General features: G+C 40.3%; 1 protein-coding gene across 8 annotated transcripts in view; it reads left to right on the top strand.

Moving 5' to 3' along the window:
* The window catches only part of HEATR5B (HEAT repeat containing 5B), a 96,034-nt gene that overhangs the window by 45,272 nt on the left and 24,666 nt on the right, over positions 1 to 26,096 (top strand). For 6 of the 8 annotated variants that reach the window (XM_073338384.1, XM_073338379.1, XM_073338380.1 and 3 more), the window contains exons 19-26: positions 522 to 681; positions 3,348 to 3,537; positions 5,721 to 5,890; positions 10,062 to 10,206; positions 11,629 to 11,883; positions 16,420 to 16,671; positions 18,109 to 18,290; positions 23,851 to 23,919. In XM_073338384.1, coding sequence (XP_073194485.1) covers positions 522 to 681; positions 3,348 to 3,537; positions 5,721 to 5,890; positions 10,062 to 10,206; positions 11,629 to 11,883; positions 16,420 to 16,671; positions 18,109 to 18,290; positions 23,851 to 23,919 — 1,423 coding nt within the window. The remainder of the gene's footprint in view (positions 1 to 521; positions 682 to 3,347; positions 3,538 to 5,720; positions 5,891 to 10,061; positions 10,207 to 11,628; positions 11,884 to 16,419; positions 16,672 to 18,108; positions 18,291 to 23,850; positions 23,920 to 26,096) is intronic. The other 2 variants (XM_073338385.1, XM_073338383.1) reach the window with 1 other exon arrangement.

Raw genomic sequence — 26,096 nt, 5'->3', positions numbered from 1 at the left:
TAAAAAGATATAACAAGTGAGCTGGCAATATATCAGAGGATTCAGCTGCATTCCCTTCAGTCCTCCACCATGTCTCGTCACATTTTCATTCTTGATTGTTGAAGCTTAGCACAGCATTTTCTGGGTAACAGAGTACTGTGGTCTGCAACATCAAGCAAAGAGTAGACAGTTTAAGAGAATCATGTGTCCTGTCAGTTACAAAAATATTCCTTATCTAAAATGTCAGAAATAAATGCTTCCCAGAAGAGAAGAAAGGAATTATAGTAAAGTCAGAATAACTTTACAAGCAACTGAATATGAGGAATTAATAATCAGAAAGTTTTAAATATTTTCCTTTGTCTTTTTCATTTATATCTTCCCAGAAAGTCTCTGCTGGTTTTTTTTGTTTGTTTGTTTGTTTTTTTGAGTTAACAAATAGTCCAGGTGGAAGCTGAGGTTTGTTTATTTTTCTGACACTTGAACAATCCTTGTCTCAACCACAAATCTAGCAAATACTTTGATTTATGCTTTAATCTTGATAGGTTAAAATCTGCTCGAGATGTTGTGTCAAGAACTGGTCATTCGTTGGCTCTTGGCTGTCTCCATCGTTATGTGGGTGGAATAGGTTCTGGACAGCATCTGAAAACCAGTGTCAGTATTCTGTTGGCGTTGGCACAAGATGGGACCTCACCTGAAGTCCAGGTATAAAACAAAAAGACATTTTAAAACCATTCAGTAGGGTTTAAGATTAATGTATTACTGTCAACAGCAAAGAAAATGCTGTACAAAAGAAAAAATTGTCAGTCCATGCCCCAAGGAGTATAAGTCTAAATGGGAGAGCGATATCTTTTTGTCCTAAATACAGTTTCTTTATGGTGCAGTGGACCTAACAACAAACTAACCTGACTTTGAACAGTTACTTTAGGCACCTGACTTATGAGGAGAGGCTGAGGGAACTGGGATTGTTTAGTCTGCGGAAGAGAAGAATGAGGGGGGATTTGATAGCTGCTTTCAACTACCTGAGAGGTGGTTCCAGAGAGGATGGCTCTAGACTATTCTCAGTGGTAGAAGAGGACAGGACAAGGAGTAATGGTCTCAAGTTGCAGTGGGGGAGGTTTAGGTTGGATATTAGGAAAAACTTTTTCACTAGGAGGGTGGTGAAACACTGGAATGCGTTACCTAGGGAGGTGGTAGAATCTCCTTCCTTAGAAGTTTTTAAGGTCAGGCTTGACAAAGCCCTGGCTGGGATGATTTAATTGGGGATGGGTCCTGCTTTTGAGCAGGGGGTTGGACTAGATGACCTCCTGAGGTCCCTTCCAACCCTGATATTCTATGATTCTATGAAGTGCCTAATTATGTTGAGTCATCTCAAGATGTAAATAAGTTATTCCATTCTGTAGAACAATGAATTAAAATAAATAATAAGACAATTTGGAAAACAAATGTAAGTTAAAGTAGAATCTTAAAGGAAAGTAGGTGCATTCATGATATCCCTTGGCAGTGAATTCTGCAAAGCCAGTTAAATAAAATAGTAAAAGACCCTCTGGAGAAAGATATAAATAAAAACGTTGAATGAAAAAAATTACTTGCCTATAAATATTATTCTCAAAAGGTTATAGTGTAACTCACCACATATCAGGAGACTTTTTCATTCTTTTCCCCCATTACTCCAAAAGAAATTATTAGTTGAAGTGGCTATGGCTATTACGCCTAATCAGCAGGAAGGTGTGTCTCACCCACAGAAAGAGGCAGTTTAATGGCTCAGAACTTTGAGCTTGGAGCCCCCATCCTCTGCTATCTTTGTCGCCTGGAACCACAGACACCCGTGTCGTCTTAAATTTTTAACTTTAGAGAACATGGAGTAGAGGTAATCCTCTGTCTGAGGAGACAGGATTGATAGAAGTTTTGATTTGCTTTGTTGAGTGATACATATATCTATATATATATAATAAAAGAAAACCCCTCAAATTTCCATAGTTAAGCTCTCAAAAGTTAGATATTGACAAAGTTCAGGTTGCATGTGCAATATTATTTCTGCTGTTCTGTAAATGCATCATGGTAGTCTTTAAACAAAGGCTTGCATATTATTTCACAAATAAAATTTAATCAATTTTTACTACAGTATAAAAAGATAAGAAATCAAAGGAGGCGATTTTCAAAGGTACAAGTGGCAGTTAGGTGCCTAATCCCCATTAACTTTAAATGGGAGTTAGGCACATAACACTTCCATTTGAACCTTTAAAATCCTCCGTCTAAATCAGTAAAAAGATACTGGACAACAATAAATAAATAAATAAACAATAAATAGAATTGTAGGTACAATAAATAGAATTGTAGATACTGGACAACAATAAATAGAATGAAACAGTAGAAAGAATGAAAAAAATGTTACATGATGCAACATTAGTGTCTAACATTGTAAAATAAATAGTGTTATGTAGTTGAGAAAGATTATGTGATCATGTAACTAGACTGTAGGAGCAGAATAAAGGCAGTGTGGCTAGCTAACTCAAATGTTTAATTGTGCAACTGTAACCTCCTCTTACAATAGTCCTTTTTCTTTTTATGGAACTTCCCACGTTTTTTGGAGTGAGGTGGGAAAATCATAATGTAAAATTATTTTGGTAAATGCCACTGGAACACTCTGTCCTGCACACTTTGCGGCCCACAGGAGAAGGAGTGCATTTCCTGTGAACATTAGCAGCCCTGAAACTTGTTCCCTACAAGCTTTGAAGAAAATGAAACAAGGGCACCTGGCTTCATTCATAGTGTATCTAACAGGGTGTTCAGTGAATGAGACCAGGACTTTGCCCTTCACTACCTTTCTCCAGTGCAGCTAAGTGAACTACATGTGAGCAGCATGGCCTTCCTTAGCTTCACTTTTAAGAGTTTAGAAAGAAAACTCAGTGCAAAATGCACTGTATATGCAAGCTGAGAATTTCAATTGGCCATAACATTATCAAATGAAAACCTGTTTCCATTGGTTCAGGCACGTCTTCTCGAGGACCATTTCTGAGTCTAATTTCAACTTTCTGCCCCAGTTTTGGCTTTCAAAATTGTGTCAAACTTTTTTATATAGTGGAAAAAATACATGCATCCTTTTCTTCTCATTCTCAAACAGCGTAGCCATTTTTATTCAAACAAACAAAAATTCACCTGCAGGCAGAGACCAAACCTGGGAAATTTCAGCCCAGAAGTGAATGTTCCAGATTGTGGGGTGACGAAGATGTTTTTAAAAACAGAGGGTTAAAATAGAAATGTTTAGACAAGGGTGGTGAGAGCCATAGCGACTATAAATAAATCGTCAAAACTCTAAACTAAACAAACTTATATGACTCAAAACCAAAAATCTCTTTGATTTATTATAGACTTGGTCTCTCCATTCACTTGCCTTGATAGTGGACTCTAGTGGTCCAATGTACCGGGGATATGTGGAGCCTACTCTGTCTCTAGTTCTTACCCTGCTCTTGACAGTTCCACCATCGCATACAGAAGTACATCAGTGTTTGGGCCGATGTCTTGGGGCTATAATAACTACGGTTGGCCCTGAGCTGCAAGGTAAGTTTAATCTGCAATTTAATTAAGATAAAGTTAAGGTTATAAATAGGATAGATGCTGTTTCTTAATGTCAGCTGGCTGTTAAAGTATTGCATGGTGGCAGATAATGAAGCATTTGTGATTGGTGTGTAGGGTTTGTCTATCTGCAACTGCACCGTGTGTATTGATGGTGACACAATTCAGGGCGACTGCACCTGTATTTCCTCCTCCATGATCCCTCAAGGGCACCCACTGTAGGCTCCTAGCTCCTCAACTGTCAGCTCTCCTGGGTAAAGACCTTCATCTCTCTCCCTCTTGACAAGGGATTTTCAAGGCTACACAATTCCTTGCCCACTCTGTGATATCTCCAGCAAGCCAGACTGCCTAAACAGTCCAGCATCTGCACTTTGCGTTCTCTCCGGAGGCTGTGAACAATTGTAATCGCCAGCAGTTACAAGTTACCATGCAGGTCTTTATAAGCAAGCACATTTATGCTTAAGGCGAAAGATTACAGAAAAAAACATATGAAAGCTATAACCCCCCCCCCTTATATGCATGCTAAAAAGCTTACCAAAGGTCATCCCAACTTCAGCCCTTCCAGCTCTTCTACAAGGATTTCTCCCAGACTCACCTTGGTCAGAAGGTCCTGTCTCTTAGCTAAATCAGATAGAAGGCCCTGAGACAGTTTAAACTCAGGCTGTTTTTCCAAAACTCTTTTCTTTGTCTTTTGGTCTTTGGGGAATCCAGTTTGAACTAGTTAGTATATGTGAGCCTCTCCAGGTGGTGGTACTTCTCTGGAGATGTTAGACCTGAGTGAATTTGCCTAATCACTCCCCACTGTCCTTAGTTCCTGGAGGAACTGTGGCCACCCTCTCCGTGGAATTGCATACAATCCCTGGCTCACAATGATACATAAACTTAATATAGTAAGAACTCCCAAAGATATTGCAGGAAATTACCATATATGTTGCAGGTGGCCATATGAATTGGTGCCAAAACTATCTAACTCCAATAATGAGGTAGTCTCAGTATTCTCAGATCTTTATACCTTGACAAATTTTTCAGTGTGTTATCTGAGGGTATGCGGTCCAAACTGGAAATAAAGATGAAGTATGGTGTTTTTTCTTTAAGGTGCATAGGAGATTTTGGTGGATATACATGGGTCTTTGATAAAGTGCCATAGGTGAGGCTGTTAGTGAAACCTCAGTTATAAATTCCTTGCCTTTCGAATACGTTTATTAACTACGGTCTTGTAGTTGTATCTGAACTTTTTTTGCCTAGGAATTTCCTTATTGATTTTTACCAGATATTTTAAAAGTATTGATATATACAAACATAGGTTGTTCAGAATTTTTTCTTATAGAGACGACATTTTGCTGTAATTATAGTTTGCTGTAAAGATGATGAATGGTACTTGTTGAAATGCAAGACAACATAGTCTTTAAATCAAATATTCTGTGTTGTCTGTAACCTGTTGAATCCAAGTGATGCAACTGAGGGAGCTAAGAAACTCCTCTAGCATATTAATATATTAAACTGCTCCAAAACTGCAAAAAAATATAAAGTCTTCCAAAATGTGATAAGAAAAGGAGTACTAGTGGCACCTTAGAGACTAACCAATTTAGGTGCCACAAGTCCTCCTTTTCTTTTTGCGAATACAGACTAACACAGCTGCTTCTCTGAAACCTGTCAAAATGTGATAAGTATTCAGAGTTTAAAACTAAATCCATAGCAAATAACTCTAAAATTGTATATCTAATATTCTAAGAAATGGGTCTATGCATGCAATCTTATCCAAGACTACTAAATTAAATAGATTTCCAAAACCTGAAACTTTGTTCATTTTAACAAGTGCCATATCTCAGAAATACTGACTAACTGAACAATGTCCGCAAAATTTTTCTGGCTAATGATCAGTTGTGCAAAATTTGAGGTTTAAAGGACTTTTTGGGCTAGCAGATTGCTTTGAAACGTTCAAGGGGTAAGTGTCAAAATTGGGCTAAAATGGAAAGTGAGTTCTAACCCTGTATATAGAGTCCTTTTGAAGTAATGCAGCTGTTAACTTCAAATATAAGTATTTAGAAGAGTGATGCTGTATATAATTTACAAAAATTTCACATCTCTGAAGTTTTGTGATTAAAAGGTTAAAATGTATAACAGCTATACAAAAAAGTCGCTTTGTTAAGAATTCTTTATTCTGTTAGGTAATGGAGCTACTATTTCAACAATCCGCTCTTCGTGCTTGGTGGGATGTGCAATCACACAAGATCACTCGGACTCTCTTGTTCAGGCAGCTGCCATATCCTGCCTTCAACAGCTTCACATGTTTGCACCCCGCCATGTCAACCTCTCCAGTCTGGTTCCCAGCCTTTGTGTGAGTGTAAAATGTGTCTGTCCTGTCCTACATCTCTAATGCTGGAAACTTCAGCATTACGGCCTGCAGAAAGGAAACAGAAATGGCTAGCAGCCTATGGGGGAGTATACATATGTGTTAAGGGGCAAAGTTTTCAAAAGCACTCAGTGGCTCCCAAGTCAGAAGTCCCATTGAAAATCAATGAAGGGACTTTGGCACCTAAGTCATTTAGGCACTTTTGAAAATTTTACCCAAGACTAGGGACCTGTTTCTAATTTACATTAAAGCCACTTTACACTGCTCTGGGTGTGAAGAGGAGCCTTAAAGTGGGCTTAGATTATAGTTTCGCTTACTTTAAATCCCTTTACTCTGCCAGAGTGGTGTAAAGTGGCCTTAGTTTAAGTGAGAATCAGGCCCTAGGACTATTTAGCTTGGAAAGGAGAGGAATACACAATAACAAGTCTCAGGGTCCCCCAAAGGTCTCCTCTTTTTCATTCCTTATCTTACATGCCTATCTCCTATGGCTACTTAAAAAGGAAGTGTATGTGGGGAAAGTGGCGTATCTCCTACTATCAGAGTCCTAGGCAGAGTCTGTGTCTTGCTGTCATCCCCATGTTCCTCCATTGCTGCTCAGGTGAGTATTGTCACATGTCTTAATAAACACAGCACCAGCTTTCCTGCCTGAAGGCAGGAAGTGATGCAAGGGCTGTAAAATCCAAAATTTGATCTTAAACACAACTTTTATTAGATGAAAATTTAAAAAATACATTGGAGTTAAGTATACTTATGCTCAGACATTCAGAAAATTGAGTTTAAGGGAGAGACCCTCCCTTTAAGACATCCCTGGTCACCTGTGTCCCAGACTCTTCACAGATAATGACCAAAGGACTCAGGCTTATTTATACTGAAATTGGGACTTTGTCCCTGTTTGTGTAATCTGCTGTCCAATCTTTCCTTAGAGTTTCCCCCCCATAGCACATATCCCCTTGTCTTGCACAACTGGTGCACTCTTATTCAGCATGACCCATACTCTGTAATATGTCAGAGTGCAGAGAATTCCAAGTGAAAAGGTATTGCTCAGCACAGATGGAGGTGGGCCCTTCTGTTAAGTGTGAATAACAGGCTGATATGTACCACATCCTGTGACAAATAATTATCTCTGTCAGTTCCTTTATGACTAGATCTCCCAGTAGGAATATTATAGACAAAGAAGTTAACCCAAGGCTTAATTGTTGCTGATTGAAGTCTTTTTCCATCCCATTCTGCTGTCCTTTCCCTGCTCCATCATAAACCCTCAGCTACCTAATTTTCCTTTCCTCCCTTTTGCTTCCAAAATCTTGTTCCCTCCATGATAAGCCTACCTGCAAATGGCTTTGCACATGCTCCCACAGCTGTTTGGACAAGTAAAATGTGGACATGGTGGCTGAATAGAGGACTGGTTGAAAATCCTACCCCATTAAATGAAAGAGAAATCAGTGACAAGCTTTTGTCTTCTGTTTGGAACCAACACCATGTATCAAACTTAAACCAATCTCTTCCATATGCTTTTCAGATTCCTTTCTGCCTCTGTACTTCATCATCATTTTTTTTTAACTAAAAGCAGGGAATAATCTTTCCAGTAATTTAAATCCTAAAGTTCTCTGTTGTAGTTCTATTGAAACAACTTCAGGATGATACTTAGAGGATCCCTTAAAGTCTGTTTTTCAAGATTGAAACCTTCAGACATTCATGAACGAAATAAAGGTCTAGTGTTAAATATTTTGTACACTCTATGACCTTTCATTTGGGAAAGCAATTTCCGCCCTCATAGCAAGCTAATACAGGGAAAGCAAATGTGTATTCAACTTATTAAAAAATATGTCCCCCGAGGTAACTCAAGATTAGAGTTTCTAAAAGAGCACTTTTTATCTCCTCCCTTGAAAAACATACAGTTCCCTGTACAGCTACTTCCTCTCAAGAAAAGTTGGGAGCTTGCAAAATTCTTTTGGAAGAAAAATATTTACTTGTACTCGAGGTGATTCAAAGCACATTAGAAGCAAATGTTACTTAGCACAGAAATCTGAAAGCTCTCATGTTGAGAAGTACTTACTGACATGTGGTATAAACTATGGTTTAGATTTGAACATAGAAGGTTTTAATGACAGTTGTCTTGAGTGATTCAACGATTGCTGGTGGCCATTTTATTGAAAATTGTAATTTCTGTCACTGGCAGAATACAGGATCCTAGTAACCAATGCTAAAGCATGATGTAAACTGGACTAGAGCAGTGGTTCTCAACCTTTTTGGGCTCAGCACCCATTTGTAAATGTTTATGGCTTGTCACGACCAGTAAATAGTCTGGGGGTGGAGGCCCTTGGGTGGTTTTGGTTGGGTCCTGTCTGGCACTAACCCCACAGTGGTGGCTCCTGCAGCTCCTGTGCTGTGGGGCTGGCTGGGCTTGCCCCTTCGCCCCAGGCATTGCAACTTCCAGGCTTGCAGCACCGCTCAGCTTTGTTCCCGCACCCCTGACTGGACCAAATTTGTGTGAGTGGAGTTGTTGGCTCATGGGTTGCAATGCCACTCACTCAAATTTGGCCTACCCGGACTCCCGTCATCATAACAGCTGGGTCAAACCTAAGTGGCTCTGGGACCCCAGAAGTTGCCGTGCCTGGAGTGGGAAAGTTAGCCCAGCGGGACAGGAGCCCCAGGAGCTGCCACATGGCCCTTTGAAACATTCTGACAAGCCAGTTTCGGGTCCCAACCCACGATTGAGAAACACTGGTCTAGAGTCAAATTTTATTCCCTGTGGGTCCAGTCACAATGTTATCCCTCTTTAGCCAGATGGCTATACCAGCTATGAAAATATAAACTTTATTTTCAAGTGTATATGTTGTGAGAAGTGCTTGTTTGTGCACTTTTAGCCAGATTTTTCAAAGAGCTCAGCACCCAACAGCTCACATTTGGCCATCCCAAGTAAGTGACCAGATTTTGCCAAAGAGCTCCCTGTGGCAGGCCGCCTTTCTCCTGCCTCTGCTCAGGTCCACAAACAGCTCAGAGACCTTTTTGCTGATAAAACACCCAGTGCAGTTTATTTACCATTTTAGTTTTCTCCACCCATATACATTGTATACCCTCACCCCTACAGTCTAGGGAGCCTCAGCTCCTGAGGCAAGCAGGGGGGAGAGCATTCTCTTCCTCTCTCTTTCTGCTTCCTCCATTTCTATGCCTTTTGTATCATCTGCCTAATGGTCTAAATAGCCTCTTAGTCCTCCTCAGCCCATCCGTTAGGCACAGCTCTTCTTAATTAAGGTTTGCTCTAGAGTAATTAATTAGAATTGCGAGGACCAGAGGGCTGGCTCTGCTGTTGTTGCCCAACGCTCTATCACAGTCCCCTCCTATTTCAGCACCCAAATGAAGTGCCCAGTCTTCCAGATAAACATCTGAGAACAATTGCAGTTGCCTAGTGCTGAGCATTTTTGAAAGTGTGGTCTCTTTGTCTTAGAGCTGAAATGGGAGAGAAGCTAAGAGATTTTCCAGAGTTCCTGATTGGCTTCACTTTTACAGTCTGAGGCTTAATTTGTGTTTCACATTTTAAAATCTTGCATAATAAACTTTATTAATAAGATTTCTCAATTTTGCTTTTTAAATTTCCCACTTGTGCTTCCATTTGGGAGATGGGGCAACATGCTGGGGTGCTAATACACCCCACCTGGAACCACTACACTCAAACTTCCTCTAATTAAACTCTTTCGAATCTTTAAATCTGCAGGGGGGAATAGCTGCTTTATGGAAACATAGAAGAATAGAACAGAATTACTTTCATTATATTAAGCTCAGAAAGAAATTAAACAAGCTGGTTCTCCAGGAGAAAGATGGTCAAGATCTGTGTGCAAATGCAGTGAGCGGATACAGGTAGTTCTCTTACGTGTGTCTGATAGGCAGAGGTTCGTTTCCAAAGGATGTGATCGTGTTTAGGTTTAGTTAGCTGCACGCCCTTCAGTAAGTTAAGAGACTTATCCATTTTAATTAATGTTTTCAGCCGAATGGCTTCTTGCATTCTGACTTTCTGTGCAAGTGCAACACTACTTTGTAACTGTTTACATGACCTATACTTGATTTAGCTGAGTGAGAGGCTGTTATTAATCACTAACAGTTTTGATTCAGTTAAATAAAGACACAGCAATTTACCAGTTTACAATGGCTCTGATTGCAGGTTCACTTGTGCAGTTCTCACTTATTGCTCCGTCGGGCTGCAGTGGCATGTTTGCGGCAACTTGCACAGAGGGAAGCAGCAGAAGTGTGTGAATACGCCATGAGCTTAGCGAAAAATGCTGGTGACAAAGAGAATAGTGGCATCAGTAAGTGTTACCTTTTCTAATATAGTGTGTGAGTTTTTTAAGACAAAAACAAAACCCAACCTCCTTTGAAGTTTCTTGCCATTTCCATATTTCCAGCTAAAAGTAAAGACAGTAGCCCTGGCCTCTTAAATATGAAGAACAAATTAGAAATGGAATTTCCCCCCAATAAATAGATCCTCTCTCTTACTGATTGTTCTTCTCCCTTAATTTTGCTGGTTTTGAAAATGGGCATGGCACGGAGGGGGCGGGGGAGGGGCTTCTCACGGGGCCAAGAATGGCATTGCAGGTGCTCCCTGCCTTAGTCCACAGATTACTGCCACCTGCTCAGAGCCAAGTGGCCTGTGCTATAAACTTAAGGTCAGTCTAAAACAGCTGAATAAAAATAACCTCAGAATTTGTCCATCTGCGCCTTTAAACAAACAAACACAACTCCAAAGGCAAGCTCTTAATTGTAGTGCTTGAGGACAAGACCCTGACCTGGCCTTCGGGTTCTGGGTTAGCACTTCTCTGGCCCTCTCTCATCCTGCCGCTACCCCTGAGAAGCACAGGCAAGCCTTTTTAACTGACGTGCTAGCACCTGATTGGTTAGTGTCTCCTCCTTGCTCTTTTAGGCCTCTGGAGGATGAAGTCTTGTTGGTAGCCTGGTCTGTGTGGGTTTTCGGTAAATAGGGGCTATTAGGGCACCAATGCTTGTAGCAGGGAGCAGAAAAAACCTGATAGACCCTGTCACAGGGCATAATGATTCTGTATACTGTGAGTAGGATATTCAGTTTTGTTCTGTTAGCAACATCCTTAGTAGCCAGTCGGGTTTCCCAGTTGCCCCAATTTTTACATATATAATTTTATCCTGTTGCTGCTGCTGCTCAAATGAGTTATGATTCCTACTCGCCTGTTTGAATGGTTAGGAAAAAGTACAATATCCAGAAGTCTTCTATAGTAAGTATATAATTGTCTGCTGGTTGTTATATACTTTTAAATTTTTAAAAACATTGAAAAACATTATCTGCCTTCTTTCAACGGATTATCAGACAAACAATTTTTCCACTGTACCACAGACTCATGTGCATTCTAGTATTGTGGGACACAATTAAGACTTAACTCAGAAGAGATTCTTCAGGATCCAATGCGGGTAGATGCTGAGCATGTCCTGCAAGGTGTTGAGTGCTCTCAACTCCCATTTACTTTCATGGCAATTGACAGTGTTTATCATTTCATGGAAAATGCTCAGTATCTCATAGAATTTAACTTCTAAAAAGTTTAATATATTAAACTATGTTAGAGTTTATTGACAACAAATTGTAGTAATGTCTTTGTGTTTGTGATCTGAGCAACTAAGAGTGAATGCAGAATGTCCTTTTCTAATGCTGCTATTGCCCTCATTTCAAGGCACAAATAAGATTCAGTTTCTTATTGAAAAACTAGTCTCTCATTTTACAGATATTAACCCTTTTGCACCAGGAGTTGGTTCTCGGCGGGATATTCATTGTCGGCATCAAGGAGTTAATATAACAGAGACTGGCCTCGAGGGGGTTCTTTTTGGAATGTTAGATCGGGAGACTGATCGAAAGCTGTGTTCTGATATTCATGATACCTTGGGACATATGCTTTCATCCCTGGCAGTGGAAAAACTTTCACACTGGCTAATGCTATGTAAGGATGTCCTAGCAGCCTCCAGTGGTAAGTGTTTGACAACATTCATATAATAAGACGACATATCTTTAGAATTAATTTATTTTTGATAACATTCATTTGGAGCTCTTTATGTTGTCGTGGGATAGGAATCCATGCTCAGTTTTGTCACCTGTTTCTTGGATTGTAATATTTTAGCTTGTTCAGAAAGAGAAAATGGCAAATAGCATGATCAGTTTTGAATAGTCTATGTACAGACATACACATTTTAAAGTAAATCTGGTACTGTGTATATATAGGTTTCAGAGTAACAGCCGTGTTAGTCTGTATTCGCAAAAAGAAAAGGAGTACTTGTGGCACCTTAGAGACTAACCAATTTATTTGAGCATAAGCTTTCGTTAGCTACAGCTCACTTCATCGGATGTATACTGTGGAAAGATTAGAAGATCTTATATACACACAAAGCATGAAAAAATACCTCCTCCCACCCCACTCTCCTAATGGCCCACCTTGATTACCATACACATTGTAAGGAGAGTGGTCACTTTAGATAAGCTATTACCAGCAGAAGAGTGAGTTTTTGTGTGTGTGGGGGGGGGGGGGGTGAGAAAACCTGGATTTGTGCTGGAAATGGCCCAACTTGATTATCATACACATTGTAAGGAGAGTGATCACTTTAGATAAGCTATTACCAGCAGGAGAGTGGGGTGGGAGGAGGTATTTTTTCATGCTTTGTGTGTATATAATAAGATCTTCCACACTTTCCACAGTATGCATCCGATGAAGTGAGCTGTAGCTCATGAAAGCTTATGCTCAAATAAATTGGTTAGTCTCTAAGGTGCCACAAGTACTCCTTTTCTTTTTGTGTATATATAGGTAGTTCTTAAAGGGTGAGCATTACAGTAGTTAACACACTTTCTTGGCCTTTGCATTTAGCAGTTGACTGGTAAGGATTCCTGCATCTTATAATGCTGAACTATTAAAATGCTTCTCCTAAAGAGTGTAATGGCTACTTTGGCCATATAACCTCAGTTTCTTCCTTTACTGCTGATAGCAAAAGAGTTCTCCAGCTTTGCTCTTTCTGCCCCATACTACATTCACCTACATCACTTCACAATTTGTGTTAGGAAACATGTTTTGTTTTGTTTTTTAATTTAATTTGTGTGCTTTTAGTGATTAGTAATCTTATTTATTTTATTTATGTTTAAGAATTACTTTGTGAGACTGAATGAGCTTGGCACCTCATGGAGTCCTAGTTTGATTTTTGATTTTATAATACTGGGTTGGATTCTCAGCTGGGATACATGGGCTTTGCTGATTTACATCAGCTGAAGGATCTGTTTCACTGTATTAAATTTTTATTCTTTTTCTTCCTTATTGTTCAGGTTATCATAGAAGCAATCTAGAGGCTTTAAGGGGTGTTCCAAGTGCAGTCATAAAGTGCCATTTTCAGATAGATATGACTGTTTCCTGAGATATATTGGGACAAACCAAATGAGATCTGGCTGGCTATAAAATCTGTGCCTAGATATTGTTACAGAAAATGTCAATACTAAGGAATCATAGAATATCAGGGTTGGAAGGGACCTCAGGAGGCCATCTAGTCCAACCCCCTGCTCAAAGCAGGACCAATCCTCAACTAAATCATCCCAGCCCGGGCTTTAAGCCTGACCTTAAAAACTTCTAAGGAAGGAGATTCTACCACCTCCCTAGGTAACCCATTCCAGTGTTTCACCACCCTCCTAGTGAAAAAGTTTTTCCTAATATCCAACCTAAACCTCCCCCACTGCAACTTGAGACCATTACTCCTTGTTCTGTCATCTGCTACCACTGAGAACAGTCTAGATCCATCCTCTTTGGAACCCCCTTTCAGGTAGTTGAAAGCAGCTGTCAAATCCCCCCTCATTCTTCTCTTCCGCAGACTAAACAATTCCAGTTCCCTCAGCCTCTCCTCATAAGTCATGTGTTCCAGTCTCCTAATCATTTTTGTTGCCCTCCGTTGGACGTTTTCCAATTTTTCCGCATCCTTCTTGTAGTGTGGGGCCCAAAACTGGACACAGTACTCCAGATGAAGGCCTCACCAATGTTGAATAGAGGGGAATGATCACGTCCCTCGATCTGCTGGCAGTGCCCCTACTTATACATCCCAAAATGCCATTGGCATGCTGGAGCTGTGAAATTGACAAGAAAGCCAGGTTGTCACCGGAGCAGGTAGGGGGCTCCAGCTAAAGTCTGGCTGTCCCCCAGGTTCCCTGCTCCCAGTCAGGCTGTGCCTGCCCCTCTCAGACCCTGGTTGCCTCTTGGCTCCCAGCCCAGCTGCTGCCTGGGCTCTCCACTGCCTGCTGGGCTGCTACCCAGAGATTCCCAGATCCCTGATTCTTGCGGGGAGCCCTGGTACTGCTTGGAGGCTCCTAGCTCCCAGCCGCCAGGAGCCCGGCTCCTGCCCCCCCGCCCTCTGCTCCCCACTCCCCGCTGCTGGAAGCCTAGCTGCCCCCCCCAACTCTCCGCTCCCCACCACCAGGAGCCTGGCTGCCCCTCTGGGCTCTCCGCTCCCTACCACAGCTGGGCTCCCAACTGGGAGCTCCACACCTGGAGTCCTGGTAGCTCCTGGGCTCCTGGTGGGGATCCAGGAGAAACGGGGCAGCCTCCAAGCTCCCAGCAGGGAGATGCATGTGGAGCTGAGAGCTCAGGCTCTCAGCCCCCAACTCTGTTCCTCTTAAGTTGGTGGAAGTGCTCCTGGTGAGGATGTGCACCTCCGACAGAAGGAAGGTAGTGTGGGCATGAACCACCTGGTTTTAAGTACACCTAACATAGGTCGATTTATGTGTCTGGCATAGACATGCCCTCAGTCTGGACTATAGACTTTATCGTACAAAGTCCATATGACTACTGTTTTAACTTTCCACTAACATGCTGAATGCACACAAGTTTCTGTTCAGCCATTAGCCTTCCGGTTTATGCAGAAGGAAGTGTTACGTGCATCTAAAACTTCCCATTATGAGGTGCTGAGAGTTATTACCGTGGTGTTTACACCATTGATTAAACCTCCTTTTGTTCTACTCGTTCACTCAAAATTCCTTTCTGGACGATTTTATTCCTGACTTCACCTTGCAAAGCAGGTGTGAATCAGTCTCTCTACTCTTCTCCCATGCACTATTTTATATAAATACAATGTGGAGCTATGGATTCAAACGAGAGCCCTTCCAAAGGTGTTATCGGCTTTCTACTTACAAATTAGTTATCCTTCTAACATTTTCCCCACTCCCACATCCCTAATGTAGTGGCACTTTATTTAATATTTGATGTTAAAAGGTCCTCTTTCATTTTATTTTGAGTAGATTCTAAAATCCGTAAAATATGCATTCAGCTTTTTCTTTTAATTGACACTTGTACAGTAGGCCAAATAGTTTCCTGGAGAACCATGTTTAAATGCATTTCTCACTGCTGCTCTTCAGTAAGCCAGTAACTTCAAATTTATTTTGGGATGTCTTTGATCTGAGATGTATTGGCACGTGCAAAGCCAATTTTCAGGTCAGCCACATGTGTTTTCTGGCATGCTTTTGCAAAGGTTGCACAACCTTTCTCACCCTAAAATGCCACAACTCTTCTGCAGCCTAAGTGTATTATTTTTTAGGAATGGGGTGACTCAGTTGAGATAGGTTTCAGAGTAGCAGCCGTGTTAGTCTGTATTCACAAAAAGAAAAGGAGTACTTGTGGCACCTTAGAGACTAATAAATTTATTTGAGCATAAGCTTTCGATGAAGTGAGCTGTAGCTCACGAAAGCTTATGCTCAAATAAATTTGTTAGTCTCTAAGGTGCCACAAGTACTCCTTTTCTTTTTTCAGTTGAGATAGCTTATCCCTCTGATAAGTTTCTTCTTGTTGCTGTGGTAGCTTTCGTGTAATCAATCCCTTGTCCAGTTCTCAGAGCATCAAAATGATACTGAGGTTTTCCATATCAGTTTCTAGCTAATAGTCTTTTTGTTGAGATCCCTGACATTTTGTTCATATCCTGAACTGGGAATCTATTACAGTAGTCAAATTTGGAGAAAATAAAATTATTTTCAGTACCTGTAATGCTTGTTCTCAAACATGTTTGTGTGTGGTGCTAGAATAAATTGCCCACTTGCCTTTCCCACAATATTGGCCTTTCATTTTGTTTTCATTTAATATGCATTTTATCTTTTACTACAAGGGAATGAGAGTTCAAGCATGGGTAACAGCCGTATCCTCTGCATTGACAGTTTAACAGTTTAAATTTCTAAGCTACAGGACCCGGAAGTGGGGATTTTTTGTAATAGATACCTTCAGAGAGCTAGAGTTTTAGGAATGTCATTTTCTTATCTTTCAAAAAGATGAAGGATACTTTTAGTATGCTGAAGGGAAAAAACATCTTTACTTACTAATATTCCTTTACTGTGCCCTTCTCCATTTTCAAATGCCATAATTCGTATAGAAAAGTTAGTCTCCATTTTAATTTTGAATGGATTGTAAGAGTTGACAACTTCACATTGTAAATTGTTTCTGAAAATTACTACTAACAGTGGAATTGCTAAATTTTATGACTTTGTGTCTCTGATGTAGACATGAGCACTGCAGCTCCTTTGGGAGGAGGAAAGGATGAAGAATCGGAGAAGAAAGATGAGATGGATGATGACACAATGTTTACTACTCTGGGTGAAGAGGATAAATCGAAGCCTTCTGTGGCTCCTCGCTGGGCCACTCGTGTATTTGCTGCCGATTGCCTGTGTCGAATTATCATGCTGTGTGAGAATGCGAATAAGGCTCACTTTGATCTGGCCATGGCCCGTTCAGCCAAACTCAGAAACCCTAAAAGTAATTAAAGCATTTGCATGTGTTTTTGTTTAAACTTAGCTGTAAAGAGATATATTAAGGGTATAAGATACCCACAAAAAGAAAACTTTGTTAAAGAACAGGTAAGCCTGAGTAAGGGGAGCAGCTATCCATGCAAACTATTAAAAGCAGAGAAATGTCCAGTTAAGGTATACTCCTTTAGCATGTCTTCATCACCACATATCACATTGACCAGTTTCCCTGACAGACCCCCACACCTCAATAAATAATTCTCATTACACTCTAACACAGTGTTTTCAACCACGGGCACATGAACGCAGAAGTCTCCAGGGGGTACATCAACTCATCTAGATATTTGCCTAGTTTTACAACAGGCTACATAAAATACACTAGCAAAGTCAGTACAAACTAAAATTGCATACAGCCAATGAGTTGTTTATACTGCTCTGTGTACTATGCTCTATAAATGTAAGTACAGTATTTATATTCCAGTTGATTTATTTCATAATTATATGGTAAACATGAGAGAGTCAGCCATATTTCAGTAGTCGTGTGCTGTTTCCCCACATTATATTCTTCATAGATGTTCTCGCATAACCAGTTACAAACTCTTTTAAAATCTAGAGACTTGAAAATAACATCTGTAGGGTTTACTACTTTTCTGTTGATTTTTATTAGTCCTTTTCATTATCACATTTTAATAAATTAAGGAAATTCATTTTTAAAAAATTATTACTTACAATATCTGGCATTAAAACCTAAGATTAGGATGTTAAGAGAAACAAATGAAGAAAGTTTCCACAGAAATGTTACTGATTTCTGGATTATTTTCCTCTACCCCTTGCTGTCGTCACACATTTTTCTTTCACCCAGGGTCTGGATCCAGCTGTTCGTCCCAAAGAAGTGAGGACATAACCCCATTTGCACCCAAATAAATATTAATATTACCTGCAATACTCAGTGGCTGGCTACAGTACCTGAGTTTTAGAATTGATCAGATCTTCCTTTATCAGCAGGGGTCACTGTAGGCATAGGACTGTAACAGCAATTGCATTCAAGGTTTTCTGTCAACATGAGGAACAAGTCATTAAATCTGTTTTTGCAAAATGTTCTCAAAGCGGACATAAAGTATTTTAACATTCAGAGCAATTTTTTCTCATGACCTTTCCTTTTACTTTGATTCAAATTCATAACACTTAGTTTTTCACAACAGGCATTTCAGAAATCTGAAGTGATCATTTATATTAATAATAAAAAAAGTATATTCAATTAAATTTTTTTCAACATACGCAACTAATTTTTTTTTCAAGATTGGGCGAAATTTGCATATTATAACATACTCTCCCTGTTAGAAATTTGTGAATAGTTACAAGTGTCTCAGAGTTCTAAGGTGTGTTGATATGGACATCAGTTGGATATCTTTAACTTAGTTGATGACTTTATTATTTTTATTTTCAGATGATCTTTTAGTGCTCCATCTCTCCGACCTCATCCGTATGGCATTCATGGCTGCAACTGATCACAGCAACCAGCTGCGGATGGCTGGTCTCCAGGCACTTGAAGACATTATCAAGAAATTTGCATCAGTTCCTGAGCCAGAGTTTCCAGGTCATGTGATACTGGAGCAGTATCAGGCTAATGTGAGTCCTTCTTTATATGTTTAGGAAACTGTATATTTTTCTGTCAATATGCCAGTGTCAGTTTTGAGAACAGTTTGTAGTTTTAAATGACTTGTGAAGGAACTTTGTGTGTGTGAGAATGTACTGCAGACACCAATTTATTTACCCCTTCAAAATTATTTCTGTATCTCCTCTACCTATTTATTATAATTTAGTAACTGGCAAAAGTTCCAAAAAATCAATTGCCACTGATCCTTGAAATCTAAATATTAGGGTGAACATTTGTATTTTGGCAACCATAATGGCCATTTCTCTGGCAGAATTAGAAATTTGAAAAGAGCACTTTGATTCCATTCCAGATTGAACCTAATAAATCTATTTTTCTCAGGGATTAATGAATGCGCCCCTGTTCTGTAAATTAGGCCAGAAATCTGTGAAAGCACAGGAATGGAAGCTGGGATCTGAGTTTATTATTCCTGGATACCACTGACTTGTTGTGTGAGGTTGGTTAAGTCCCTCAAACCCTGTGCCTCAATTTCTTCATTCTTAAAATGGGAATGATATTGAACCCCTACTTCAAAGGAGTGTTGTGAGAGTTAAAGGGGAGAGCCAATTTAAAAATCGTTTTTGGTCAGAATTACTTAGTTGTGAGAATAGTGGGTTACCCCTAAAATTACTATAACTGGAAGAGATTATTTTTTTCCTCAGTTTTTTCTGTTTGTTTACTTTGTGCATTTGATGACACTTTGCATGTATAGTCAATTTTGCTGTTGGTCCTGATCCTGCAAATATTTACACACACATTGTCTCATTGACTTTAGTGCAAAATTTAAGCACATATGTAAATGTTTGCCGGATCCGGATTTCAGTCGGTGAGCTTCCACAGTTTTTGTGGGGGTCTTTCACACAGCAACAGAGGAGAGAAATATTCTTTAGAACAGTGACGAGTGACTATAAAATGACAAAAATTGATTCAAACTCATTTTGCCCCTTTTGATTATTTAATGTTTTTATAAAGCAGTTTGCGATCTTTAGATATAGGGAGCTATGTATGTGCAAAGTATGCAGTTATTCTGATTCCTGCCTTTATGGTTTTATTTTGTTAAAAGAATACCATTTGCTGCATGACTGATTTCATGTTGTTTTGGAGACCTTAACTTTTGAAGTTATTGTGTTTTTGATTTCACAATCTTATGGCATAAGGTATAAAACTGAGCCCTACTTAGTCTACCAATGTTGGCTGTGTGCCTATTTTGCTGATATGTACAAAATCTGGAATATAAAATCTCCAATTTATAATTAAACTTAAATGTAGCATATAAACTACATAAGAAGTTTTAGTTATGGTCCAAGATAATTCACTGGTCCATTTAATCCCCTTTGGTGGAAGAACCTATGGGAAGGGAATTAGAAGTGACAGGACACTCGATTCTAATTTATATAGAATTGTCTCTTCGAATGGGAGGGATTATCTGATGAGAGAAGTAGAGAGGCAGTGCATATTCCTAATTCTGTAATTCCTGGGATATCTGTTGTAGGAGAAGGCTAACTGTTGAGGCAGGGGTCTCTGCTGTCTTCTTCCCACCTGACAGCACAGCTCCAACAGGAACTGGAGCAACTGTAGTGGAAGTCTCATGACTATGCTGGTTTCAACCACTGTACATTTGGCTTTGCTTTGTGCTCCCTGAATAGGTTCCATGTGTGCTTCACTCAGCAGCTCTTCTGCACTTTTGACTTTCTCCTCTGTCCTGTTCACTCCTTCATTCTTCCTCTATTCCAGTGGTTCTCAGACTTTTTGTGTTGGTGACCCCTTTCACACAGCAAGCCTCTGAGTGTGACCCCGGTCCTTATAAATTAAAATCAGGGTTTTTAAATTTAATTTAAATTGAATGGGGGCTCAAAGCTGACAGTCCCCCCATGCATAGCCAGACTTGGGGCTATCAGCCCATGACCCCCATTTAACCACCTTGTGATCCCCAGTTTGAGAACCCTTTCTCTATTCTGTTCTGCTTGGGCTCTTGTCAAATACTTTGAAAGACAGGGTTGACGCTATCTGTCAGGGATTTATCAACTCTCCTCTTCAACTCTGTTCTTCTTCACTCCAGTCTTTGACTTAGAGCTCTCCGTCTTTCTGTCTGCCTATAACCCCTACTCCTGTCCCTTAGACCCAGTCCCTCTTGCCTCAGGTTCTTTTTTGCGTGCTGTCTCTCTCTCAACACCAACCTATCTTCAACACCTCTCTGATCTCTGGCTGATTTCCCACATTGCTTGCCCTATCCTGAAGAACCCTTCCATTTGCTCTGGCTACCTTTTCACCTACCCTCTCATTTCATGTACCTAGAATCTCCCCAATAGGGCTGTTTGTTTTGACTTCTTTGTCTCTCTCCCCACCCCTTGCTTAATCCATTTCCACCTGCATTCTGCTTTCTTCACTCCAGTGAAACTGCTATCACAAAGATCACCAGAGACCTGCTCATGCCCAAATACAAGGAATTGCTCTCTGACAATACTTGTCTCAGAGTTCTAAGGTATGTTGATTCCAGCTGGTCAATTTCATACCACACCTCCTGAGCTGATTAGTTATCCTCCCTGCTCTAGTGGTCTCTTTCATTGGGATTTCAACCAGCTCTTCAGCTGTGGAGCATCCAGAATCTCATGATGCTTTATTACTTAGCCTTTTCCCCATAACTTTTTGCAAGTGCTCCATTGTTGGTATTCATTGCTCTGCTCCTTTAAAAAGAAAACAAAATTCAGTTGTGGTACACCAGCTCCTGCCAGAATGGAGTGTAATTAATTCTTTTAAGTCTTTGCATCTCCTTCTTCCATTCCTGATTGGGATGTTTTTGTGCTCCATGGAACCTTTCTTCCTGAGGATAGTGCTGAGTTGTCAGTGCATCCAGAGCTTTGAGTCCACTTATCCTTCTCCACCATTCAGAACACCTACTATGCTCTGGCTTAAGTTCTGCCTCCATATTGATGTATCCTGTATTTTATATCCATCTTCTCCCATTCCACTGAGACCATTGTTTTCACTCTCAACCTCCGAGTCTACATTACTAGTCAAAGTAGTTCTCTGGCACATCAAACTCTGAGATGGCTTGTGCTGTATTTTTTGTGCGTGTGTTCTGTTTTCTCTGCCTTTCCTTCTCAAAACAGAGAAGTGTCTCAGTGACTATAAATGTTCAGAATTCAGTTGAATAATGTCCCTAATAGACTGCACAATTCATGCTGTGCCTGAGAAAGATCCCTGATTGTCTCAGCCTGTGAGATTTGCTCACGGATCCAGTCCCAGAAAAAATGCCTGAAAATCTGCTGGTCCTCCCCACAATTACTGTCAGTTCAGTGCAAATCCAGCCATGAAAATCTCAAAGGGTTTAGACTGTCTTGAGGAAACATGAGTTGAGACTTCATGCAGGGCATAGAGATTGTCCGTGTCTCTGGGGCAATGCAGGGCTCTGCAGCAGTGTATCCAAATTGTGGGGAGATACTACCACAGCCTCGGCACTGTTTCAGACGGCATGTTAGGTTATTTCAGTGAAGCCCTTTGAAACTTTTTAGTATCAAACTTGCCCAACCAAGGCATCACTTCTTTTGGAACACTGACTTTATTCAGAGTGTCTCCCAGCTTCAGGCTAACTCTGCCCTTAACTGCTGGGCTCAGCTGTCTGAGGCTACGGGTGTGATGTTGCACTCCATATACTTTATGAAAATATGCTTATGAATGTGAATATGATGTAACTAAAATGTGCTTTATGCAAAAGGTCTCTTGTAAGGTATCATTACAAAGCTTATAATCTACTGAGTGTGTTCATCCTATTTGTTTGCATGTATTATTTCTATGTCTGGAGTTAGGAGAATAAGATATAAACTTGTATTACTGATATAAACATATTAAGTGGAGGCCATTAAGGGAGCTTCAGAATCAATGAACTGTAAATGGCTCTGTTTACTTGATGAAGTGAGCTGTAGCTCACGAAAGCTCATGCTCAAATAAATTGGTTAGTCTCTAAGGTGCCACAAGTACTCCTTTTCTTTCTGTTTACTTGCAAACCTTCCTGTGTATGTGTGGGCAAGCCCAGGAAGAGTGGAGGCTGGGGTCTCACAGGACATGTGAACATGTCACATCATACTGGAATCCATCTTATCCACAAATCTGGTACTTTTCAATTTAGAAGGAGGGATGGGGACCTAGAGACAAAATATTCCTGCCTTGTGCCACAGCTGTAAAAGCGGGTGGACAAAAGGGGCCAGTCATAAGAAAACCCCTGCTTACCACCTGAAATGTCTGCTGGATCTAACAAAGACTGTACCAGAGGAAAGGATTGGGCCCAGACTAGGAAGGAGTCTAGTCTGTGAAAGAAGCTTATTAAAACATATCTGAGGGTGAGATTTTTACCTGTAATCAGTTTCTTATTGTATTAGGCTTAGACTGGCGTGTTTTTGCTTTATTTTGCTTGGTGACTTACTTTGTTCTGTCTGGTTTCACTTGGAACCACTTAAATCCTACTTTTTATACTTAATAAAATCACTTTTGTTTGTTAATAAACCCAGAGTAAGTGATTAATACCTGGGGGAGCAAACAGAGAGATATGCACAGCTATCAGTGTTATAGAGAGTGAACAATTTATGGATTTACCCTGTATAAGCTTTATACAGAGTAAAACGGATTTATTTGGGGTTTGGATCCCATTGGGAACTGGGTATCTTGGTGCTGGAGACAGGTTACCTGCTGAGCTGTTTTCAGTTAAGTCTGCAGCTCTGGGGACATGGACCAGACCCTGGGTCTGTGTTGCAGCAGGCTAGCGTGTCTGGCTCAACAAGGCAGGGTTCTGGAGTCACAAGCTGGCAGGGAAAATGGGCTGAGAGGTAATTTCAGCATGTTGGGTGACAGTCCCAAGGGGGTCTCTGTGACCGAACCCCTCTCAACGGGTTCCACCAATCCTTATGTGTAGTGTTGGTATCCCCAGAACCTTAGAAGCAGCAGTAGTTGACCAAGTATAGGCTGTAAGCTCCACACTACCAGGGACCTGTTTAAACTATGAATAAAGAATCTACAGTGGTTGCACTTAAGTTATTTTCTATTTTGAAAGATCCTATTGGTTTGACAGATAATTAGAGTTAAAATGAGGAATACCAATAGCACTGGTAAAGCCTTTCAAATGGTAGACGTTTTTAAGTGCATCTACAGAAAGACAATGAAAATAGTAATAGGGCAGATAGCTGTAGCTGTTATGGGAATATCTCCATGATAATCAACAAGGCCTATAATAGCAATTTCATGATTCAACATTTCTGATGTGAATGGTTCTCAGTAATATGAGAGGACACTATGTTTGTATGTGACAAAGATAAATGTGGTTCAAAAAGGAGATGCTCCTTGTAAGGAGGAATGGGTGAAAGGTGCAGTACAAAGGTTGTTATTTTTTTTAAAGGCATAGTATTACAAATTTCTATAGGCAGCATAAAATAAGGATAACTGTTGATGGAGTTTTGATGCCAAATCCAGCGCTCTGTTATGCTCTATACATTTTGTGTGTGTTTGTAAGCCTCATTTAATCCTATTTTTTTTCCTTTTACGTAGGTTGGAGCTGCTCTAAGACCAGCTTTTTCCCAAGATACCCCTTCTGACATAACAGCAAAAGCCTGCCAGGTACAGAGAAAAATATTAAGACTCTGTAGTAAAAACTTGACATATTTCAAAAGTGTATGTGTAAGTGATTTCTTTTCTTGTTTTTAGGAAAAGAGTGAGAAAAGAAAAATAGTAGTAGATATCCCCAGTACTGGAAAATTTGGAAACTTATCATGACAGGTTTCAGAGTAACAGCCGTGTTAGTCTGTATTCGCAAAAAGAAAAGGAGTACTTGTGGCACCTTAGAGACTAACCAATTTATTTGAGCATAAGCTTTCGTGAGCTAGAGCTCACTTCATCGGATGCACACTGTGGAAAGTGTAGAAGATCTTTTATACACACAAAGCATGAAAAAATACCTCCTCCCACCCCACTCTCCTGCTGGCAATAGCTTATCTAAAGTGATCACTCTCCTTACAATGTGTATGATAATCAAGGTGGGCCATTTCCAGCACAAATCCAGGGTTTAACAAGAACGTCTGGGGGGGGGGGGGGAAGAGGGGGTCAGGAAAGAACAAGGGGAAATAGGTTACCTTGCATAATGACTTAGCCACTCCCAGTCTCTATTCAAGACTAAGTTAATTATATCCAATTTGCAAATGAATTCCAATTCAACAGTTTCTCGCTGGAGTCTGGATTTGAAGTTTTTTTGTTGAAGAATTGCAACTTTCATGTCTGTAATCGCGTGACCAGAGAGATTGAAGTGTTCTCTGACTGGTTTATGAAAGTTATAATTCTTGACATCTGATTTGTGTCCATTTATTCTTTTACGTAGAGACTGTCCAGTTTGACCAATGTACATGGCAGAGGGGCATTGCTGGCACATGATGGCATATATCACATTGGTGGATGTGCAGGTGAACGAGCCTCTGATAGTGTGGCTGATGTGATTAGGCCCTATGATGGTGTCCGATGAAGTGAGCTGTAGCTCACGAAAGCTTATGCTCAAATAAATTGGTTAGTCTCTAAGGTGCCACAAGTACTCCTTTTCTTTTTGTGAAACTTTATTTATTAGGAGCACTGATAGAGGCTCCAGGTAATATATTTTGTTGTTCAGTAGTGCAGAAATCCTTTGGGGCATTACGTTAAGAAATCTTTTTGTATCGCTTTTCTGCAACCAGTAGTAAATAGCTACATATAAATACTGGTTTATAACTTTATTGATATCTGTTTTTAAATGAAGGGTCCTGGTCCAGTACTAGGGCTAGTAGGCACTTCGACAATACACTGCTACTAACCATAATTGAAAATGGGACTTGCATATAGTGCTCTTTGTTTTGGTTGTTGTGAGGCTAACAGATATGTTGAGAAATAGGTATCTTTAATCTGATCAAATAATTTGAGGCAATGGTGCCCCAGTGCCACCCTAGAATTTGACTAGCAAGTATAGCTGGTTTGGAAAACTTAAAAGAAACACAGAAAATAAACTGACAATTTTTTTGTGTGGAGAATGTTTTCTTCTTCTTTTTTTTTTTTTTTGACCAGCTGCACCAGAAAGCTAAGAGAGAGAGACACGTTTTTTTAAACTTGAGCCCCATGAATCTGCCTCTTCCACCTTCCCTGCCCAACAGTTCCACTGGGATCAAAGAATTGCCGTTGTCCGGGGGAAATGTTGTAACCTGCCCATATTGAGGGAAGGAGATGCACAAAATTCTTCCACTGCCTTCCCTCCATGTGTGGGGGGAATCTGCTACCGCTGCTTACGATGGAGTGGGTTAAGATTCTACTGTGCCTACCGCTCATGTTCATATATGTGTGAATATTCTGCTGTCACCTCCTATAGATGACATACAGTGTAATTTTTATACCTCTAACACGGCCCTTGCAGAGGAATGGAAGATTCCATTACTTGGGAAGAAGGATAATGACATCTGTTCCCTTCAACTTGTCTGGGGAACCTGTTGAAGTGAAGATGATGTTGGACAGAGGAGGAATTTAGGTGCCTTTTGACTCAGTAATAAAGGTGCTTTCCCATCTCCTAGGTGGCATTGGGTGTCATAAAGAGAGAATCTGTCTCCCATTGTCATCTTATCAGTATGCAGTAATACTGGAAAATACCTCCCCCCCTCCCCGTTCACAGCTCTTCTCTCCATGAAAGGAGTTGGGGGCAGGTGCATTATTCAGCTCAATACAAAGCTAGTAATTGTCACAAGGCTTGTAACAGACATTATCCCCACTGGAAATCTTTAACTTTACGG

Source organism: Lepidochelys kempii, chromosome 3 (assembly GCF_965140265.1).
Source record: "Lepidochelys kempii isolate rLepKem1 chromosome 3, rLepKem1.hap2, whole genome shotgun sequence".
Classification (NCBI taxonomy): domain Eukaryota; kingdom Metazoa; phylum Chordata; order Testudines; family Cheloniidae; genus Lepidochelys; species Lepidochelys kempii.
The sequence above is the reverse complement of the archived record's forward strand: the minus strand, read 5'-3'. Positions and strand labels throughout refer to the sequence as shown.